The sequence below is a fragment of the Semicossyphus pulcher genome, unplaced genomic scaffold (assembly GCF_022749685.1).
Source record: "Semicossyphus pulcher isolate SPU_LCO1_2020_fin unplaced genomic scaffold, fSemPul1.0.p SCAF_8, whole genome shotgun sequence".
Taxonomy (NCBI): Eukaryota; Metazoa; Chordata; class Actinopteri; order Labriformes; family Labridae; genus Semicossyphus; species Semicossyphus pulcher.
The window spans coordinates 16,826,144-16,833,975 of NW_027211759.1; the positions used below are offsets into that span (position 1 = coordinate 16,826,144).

A 7,832-nucleotide genomic window follows, 5' to 3' on the forward strand; every position below is an offset into this window, starting at 1 on the left:
AAATCATTACTCAGCAAAAGATCGGTTACGTTCAGCTGCATGTTACGTCAAGCAGCTAACATTTGATATTAAAGGCTGTTATAATGGCTAGCTTGCGAACAGACCCAAGTCCATGTATTAGCAGACGTCTTTACTATATCTACTGCTGATCAAAATCTTTACACAAATCTATGCCATATACATACCCGCAGATAATCAAGAAGAAGAGCTTTTACTTTGTTTATATAATCTGAACTCCCGGATATTCAACATGCGCGCCAACAGACAGCAGTGGGCACTGAATCTAACCAATAAGACGCAAGACAAAACTATGGGTGCGTGTTTTACTGTACTATACTCTTTGCGTGGGCGGAGCTAAGCATGTCGATGGGCTATATTTGTCTATAACAGGGTACTATGTGGTTATTATAGAATATATGAACAAATTTAACAATTAACTATTTCAGTGATGGCATACTATATCGGTAAATGATGCATTTGCTATGTTTTTTGTTTGTGTACCGCCTTTCCGGGAGGTACATGTAAAGTACAAGTAACGCCACTGACGGGGTTTCATCCTCCTGGTTCCTCCTAGACTGTCTGGAAAGTTCTATGCCCTTCTTAAAGCGCTTGTCAGATGTTAGACTGCAAGACAACGTGGACCCGTAGCTAGACAAGCTGAAGCACATATTCTGCTTCAATGCAAGCGTGACTGGTACAAAAGGATAGCGACTGTAACGTGAATTGTATTTAACGCATTTACAAGTAGTTAAGCCTGGCAGTGAGCGAGTTAGCTAGCTAGCTGTCGTTGACGTTAATCAGGTTGTTGCAGCTGCACTCGGCGTGTGAAGTAGTTAGCTAGCTTTAGCCGCCACAACTATTAGCCAGTGAACTGTAGTACAGGTCAGAGTAGGAGGGAGGAATCCGCTTCATGACAATGACTGCAGAGGAGCAGACAAGTGAAGGACAACACACCATCCCAATGGAGGGAGAGGATATCACACTGAAGAAGGATGGAGGTGTTTTGAAGGTAAATGATTGTGTTTTGGAACTGTATATTGGTCCCGCTAGCTGAGTGCATAGTTGGCTGCTAGTTGTTTACTCATTCGTTAAGGCTAGCTGTTGTTAGCTATGCTATCGCGTGCACTGTCAATAAAACCGCTAATGCAAGCCAATTACAATGTTGACAACACCATGACGCTGTTTCGGCTGTTTCCTGTCACAATTTTCATTGCTTACAATTTTTGCCAGGGTGTCATAAACATCGAAAATTATCCAATGTAACGATCATCATTTCTAGACGTGGAGAAATATAAAATGCTATAGCTAATTGATTTATTAGGCATTTAATATTCAATCAAACAAGATTTAAATGACAAGTTACAACTCACATGTATTCACTATGAAGGATTTGGTAGCTTTAATTTATCTCTTGCAATGCAAAGTACCAGACTGCAGGAGGTGTGTTAAGGACACAAACCGGTGGTGCTGGCTGTTCCTGTGTTTCAAAGACGACTTGTATTTATTATTTATAAATCTCCACTTGCTTGTTAATCAATGATTTTCTTTCTGTCTATTTTTCCAGCTGGTGAAAAGGGAAGGCACAGGCACAGAGCTGCCAATGACTGGTGACAAAGTGTTTGTACATTATGTGGGCACACTTCTGGATGGTACTCATTTTGACTCGAGCAGAGACAGAGGAGACAAGTTTTCCTTTGAGTTGGGCAAAGGTTGGTTTCATATCTAGCTGAGATATGACTACTCCACTGGCATGGTTGCACAGCCAGGGTTTATAACCAATCTTCTTTCTGTATAGGTCAAGTAATAAAGGCTTGGGACATCGGTGTAGCCACCATGAAAATAGGAGAGTTGTGCCAGCTCATATGTAAGCCAGAATATGCTTATGGATCTGCAGGCAGCCCACCCAAGATCCCCCCCAATGCCACTCTTGTTTTTGAGGTAACCATCAGTAATGAGTGTAATACTTTATATCTTGATCCTTTTGTTTTTGTGAAAAGATATTAAATTCCTTTCCTGCAACTTTTAGGTTGAACTGTTTGAATTTCGAGGTGAGGACCTAACTGAAGATGAGGATGGAGGGATCATCCGTCGCATTATCACTAAAGGGCAGGGATACTCCAAGCCTAATGAAGGAGCTTCTGTAGAAGGTAATGCATCAGACACAGGATGTTCTTTGCTCGCAGTAATGAAGAAAGCAATTGATCTGCTTTTACTAGGCTGCATGTTTTAAAAGTAACAACACAAGAAATCAATGACTTGAAATGTAAAAGTGCTTACCATATTTAATTTAGTTTTGAAAGAGCTGAGTGGATTATATTGGAAGTGGATATTTCAAGTGGAGAGTATCTTGAGGCATTTCTGCTGTCCACCCTAGGACACTTCATGGAGTCTCTATGTAATAATGTAACAATAATAATGACTAACATTGCAATAACAACCATGATTGCTTACTTTCTCTATTAGGCTTCAGCCAAAAACTCAGACCATACCCTTTAGACATTTAAGGATGTATTTGCACAGAGGTTTTTGTCTCTTCAAATCATTGATTGGATTTTTAAGCCATACAGAGACTTTAAGGATAAACTTCCAGAAACAAGTTTAAGATTGATTAAAGATTAAGGAAGTGCTGAGCAACACATGGATTGATCAAGAAATGCATCCTTCTTTAAACTTTTTTATATTAATGGTCATGTGACACACTCCCAATTAGGTACGATATTATCGGCACGTTATCGGTATCGGCCGATATTGGCTTAAAAATGAACTATTGGATATCGGCCAACACGCCGATATAATTAACCGATAAAATAATGAGCTGCTGCATACTTGATTAAATGCCCGACCTCGGCGCAATGTCCCCGGCGCGAAGAAGACCTGCGCGGCGCAGCGTGATGACGTCACGCGTGTCTACCTGCAGCATGAGAGAGTTAGATGCCAAAATGTCCGTGGTGTGGAAGTTTTTCAAAGTGTCCAAAACAGAAAGCAAAACTGCTATTTGCAACGACTGCTCAGCTTCGGTGATGCGAGGAGTCTTTCAACACTACAAACGTGATTAACCATCTCAAGACCCGTCACCCCGACCGTTGTAACAAATGTGATAAGAGTATCACTATTATACTGTATGCTAATTCCAATACAGAAAAGAGTTGATGATCTCTGCAATTAGGTGTGCAGGAAAAAGTATCGGTAATCGGCTAAATGAGTTGTAAAATATCGGCATATCGGATATCGGCAAAAAATCCAATATTGTGCATCCCTAGATGAATCTTAAAATTTATATTTAGAGTTACATTTACAATAAAATTCCAATGTTTTGCATTTTTAGCACCACTTACAATGTTTATACTTGTTTCACATCATTGTTTACTTCCAAGCATTGAAACAGAAAACACTTTCACTTTTATTTTGACCTTTCCTTGTTAAAATTAGCAAAAACTGCTCCAGTGCCTTCAAACTGGACTTTCTCCTTATTTCACCTCCTTCACCCATCTCTGTGGTACTTGTAGGAACACGCCCACGCTAACATAACTCCTTATTTTGGTTTGGGCAAAACAATGCAACGCTCATAAATTAGACAAGGTTGTATGTGAGGACTGAGGCTTTAATTTTGTGTTACAGTAATTCAAATTGGTGAGAAATTGGTGTTTAAAGCACATGGTTATACTGATGGAGACTGGAGAAGTGGAAGTGGATTATTTGAGGATATTTGCTTCTTTTTCAATACTGTTTTATAGTCTTTCATGGCCGCCTTTACACTTAAAATGGATGTATACATTAATTTTATAAAATGCTTTTGTGTTGGATTCGAAAAATCTTGTATCAAGTTGTAAACAAATGGACTCCCTTTCACTGCAGAGAAAATATTGACTACTTTTGTGTTATGTATGCCAGCTCGTGGAATGTATCTACAGTGCATGCACTACTATTTATTTAATTACATAGATCTATAACAAAGCACCAGATTTGATTGACAGTTTGGAAATTGCATCTGTCATCTTCAGCTGCAACTTCCCCGCAGCTGTCAATCAACATGTTAACAAGTTTGTTGCTATTTTTCCGCTCCTTTCAGTTACTGTCGAGGGTTCCTGCGAGGACCGAGTATTTGACGAGAGAGAATTGAAGTTTGAGATTGGAGATGGAGAGAGTCTCGGCTTGCCAGTTGGAGTGGAAAAAGCTATCATGGCTATGGAGCAGGGGGAGGAGGCACTCTTCATTATGAAGCCCAAGTATGAGCTCAAGACAAGTACTTGATGTTTAGCTGTAGTGGTTTGTTGTTGTCTGTGTTTTTATTTTAACTGGGATTTCAGCTATGCCATTATTCAATCTACCCTTACACTGAAATACTGTGAAGTTAGACTGCTTCAGGTAAAACAACATTTATACACCAAGGTTGAGATTACTAATTATAAGTGTTTGTAATTTGTAGGTATGGCTTTGGGAATGCTGGAAATGCAAAGAATAACATTCCTGATGGAGCAACACTGCATTACAAAATCAAGCTGACAGCCTTTGAGAAGGTAAAAACATCTTGGCACTTTGTTGCAAACACACCTTGGCTTCAGTTGGCCAATTACATGTCAGTTGTGTACGCCGACATTTCCCTGCTAAAAAGTGATTCATGTCTGTTTTTCTTTCCTTTAGGCTAAGGAATCATGGGAGATGAACACAGTAGAAAAGCTAGAACAGAGCAGCATTGTCAAAGAGAAGGGAACACAGTATTTCAAGGTGTGCTCGGGGAGCATCTTCAAAGCACTCGTGTAAAGAGAATTTGTAAGACGGCTACAGATGAATACTTTGTTTTTTAATGCACTCATTTTATATGCTTCAGGAAGGAAAATACAAGAAGGCATCAGTGCAGTACAAAAGGATTGTGTCATGGCTGGAACATGAATCTGGTTTGTCAGAAGAGGACGAGAAGAAAGCGAAAGCACTGCGACTGGCTGCACATCTGAACTTGGCCATGTGCTTCCTTAAACTACGGGAGCCGAACCAAGCTCTGGAAAGCTGTGACAAGGTGTCTGATGTTCATTTATTTCTACAATAAACCCACATTTTTTTGTTGAGTATATTTGGCAAAAATGTCCATTATCTGGTTTTACTATGATGGGTGGTTGAATTGGGTTAACATTTTATTATACTCTGTTAATGATTATAGGCTCTGGAGTTGGATGCATCCAATGAGAAGGCTTTGTTCCGAAGGGGAGAGGCACTGTTTGGTATGAAGGAGTTTGATAGGGCAAGAGATGACTTTCAACAGGTTATTCAACTGTATCCTGCCAACAAGGCTGCCAAGAGTCAGGTACAAAGCCATGCTGCTTAAAGCAACGTTCAAATATCTTTAACCTGAGTCTTGTTTTCCCAGATCAAGTTTGTTTTCCAATCCCAAAAAATGAGAGAGAAAAATTAATGTGTCCCTATGTTGTTTTTATACAGACACGACTTATTTTGCTTTGGGCTCCTTACATATTTATTGTGCTATCATCCAAAATGAAACACTCGTGGATGTTTTATTTACCTGGCATGAGTCAATTTGGCCAAATAAACATATGCTGCTGCATTCATTTGATGGTGGAGAAGACTACCAGTAGTGATGCCAAAGTAGGATAGAAGAAAACAGTCTGACAAAGCCAAAGTTGACACTACAATGTTCAAATAATATCTGGTCAAGTGCAGAATCAATCTGAGGACATTCATAGTATATATCTGGATGCTGTTGCTGTACATTTGGCATATTTGAAAATGTGGCTGTCTGACCTTTCTTTTATTGCATCCCGACAGGTGGTTCTTTGTCAGAAGCGCATCAAGGAGCAGCATGAGAAGGACAAACGCATCTACGCAAACATGTTCCAGAAATTTGCAGAGAGGGATTCAAAGGTAAAGGGTTGTGATTCCTACGACAGCCACAAGAGGGTGGAACGAGCATGATTTTAGATTGACTAAAAAAGGAAGATTTTAATTAGTTTTGTTTTTTTCACTCACGAACAGAAAGAAGCAGAGAGGGAGAAGCCTGTGAGCAAGGAGAACGGCGATGAAGAGATGGAGGTTGAGAACGGAGAGAAGGAGGTTGCGAGCGAAACAAAAGTGTAGATGAGGATGTGGCTGTTATGGTTCATCTGTACTTCAGACTTTTGTAACTTCAGCCATTTGTGGTAAAGATGTGTGTATGTGAAGAGTGTGTGTGTGTGTGTGTGTGTGAGTACGAGCATGTCAACGCGAGCACTGACTTTGGGCGCGTCTTCTCCGGCTTTCTTTGTGTCCGAGCTTTTTGCTGTGGCTTCTGGCCGGGCGGGTGGGGCTTCCCTGGCTGATGTCACTGTGGGAAGGGGGTTTTGATAAACAAATTGTGCCCCACCACCACCACCACCACCATCCCCCTCGCGAAACCTTTCCAACTCACAGCTTTTAACTGTGCATGTGTTTTCACAGCGTTTTTGGGTAGGAAAAAAGTGCATCTAAGTGTCAAGTGCATAATTTCAAACCCTCACCCGTCAAGGGCTAGACCATTTACCTTGCACTACCCTCTGTCCTATCCCCCTCCTCACAATTTTATGCTCTCCATCCAACCCTCCTCTTATGGGCCTACTGATCAATTCCTGGAGTTGTGATGGTTGTGTGCATAGATGTGACGTGTTTGAATGTTAGAGTGCCTGTGTCCCAAAGTACGTATGTAGCAGCACTGTGGATAGGCGGAGTAATAAGACATAGCCTGGACTAGCTAGTCGGACTTAAAGCTTCTTGTCTCAATCTAAAGATGGAGCTCCCCTATAGCCCCTGGAGTACAGGACTGTTCACCTTTGCTTTGGAAATATTGACTTTGTACTTTTATTTTTTCCATTGTTGTGCTTGTGATTTCTGTACTGTTCTCAAAATGATGACTTCAACCAATTACATAACTGGAATATGTGCATTTTAAAGCAGCTAGAAAGGATGTGAATAGGGTCCTCCTAGAAAAAAAACTCAAGTAATACACAGTTAGATCTTAGTCTTAATTTACTGTAAAAATGTTTGAAAATGTGCATATACGGCTCATCAGATTCAGGCTGCAAAGACGGTACACCATAGGAAGATGGGAGCCTTGTTTATTTGAGTTAACAGCACCTGTGGAGGGGGGCAGAAACTGAACGAGGGGGCTAATTTAAAACAGGGCTGTGTTAAGTTAATCTTTTTTTCTGTTTGAAGGGTCACTGCTTGTTCTGCCCTGACAGAAGGATATAATAAACAATAGCTACAACTTGACTCTGTGTGTTAGTCTTTACTGTTACATTTTTTCCTCACAGTTTCTAGTTACAATGCAACACTTACTTTCTCTCCTGTCCTGTCTTGTCCTGTACTTACAAAATAACCAGTTTGAAATGTGTTTTTGCCGAATCCATTCATTTCTCATTTGAAGTACCATGATGGACTCATTATGTACCTGCAATAAAGAGGTCAGAGTCTTCTTTTCCCGAGGACGAACAGGATCTGATCTGATCCTCCTGCTCTCTCACAAGGACACCGGTGTCTGTTTACGGACACGATCTCTCCCAGGACCACTTGCTCTCTACAGGTGGATGATAAAGTAAACGCAATGTTAAGAAGGAGCAACTAATTATTGCTTTACTGCATTTGTATTTTTGTTTCGGTGGTTCTTTGTTTTGTTTGGTAACATGCAGTGTTCACTCTAAAGTTATATATAGAAAGGCCTGTGAGGGTCTATATTTTTCTTTCCACAGCAGGAGCTCTGATCTCATTGTTCTTTGTTTGCTTGCTTGATAATTAAACAAATAAACCACAAGAAAGTTTGCTGGTAATAGAATCTATTTCAGGTCCATCAACAAAAGCATTATTAGATA

At 40.4% G+C, this 7,832-nt stretch overlaps 1 protein-coding gene across 1 annotated transcript; it reads left to right on the forward strand.

The window, feature by feature from the left end:
* Positions 1-617: 617 nt before the first annotated feature.
* Positions 618-7,236, forward strand: fkbp4 (FKBP prolyl isomerase 4). Its single transcript, XM_069686741.1, has 11 exons — positions 618-1,009; positions 1,565-1,709; positions 1,796-1,938; positions 2,027-2,147; positions 4,070-4,226; positions 4,427-4,517; positions 4,642-4,725; positions 4,829-5,014; positions 5,156-5,299; positions 5,779-5,874; positions 5,986-7,236. The coding sequence occupies exons 1-11, from the start codon at positions 911-913 to the stop codon at positions 6,085-6,087; spliced, it is 1,368 nt and encodes a 455-aa protein (XP_069542842.1). The 5' UTR covers positions 618-910; the 3' UTR covers positions 6,088-7,236.
* The last annotated feature ends 596 nt before the right edge of the window (positions 7,237-7,832 follow it).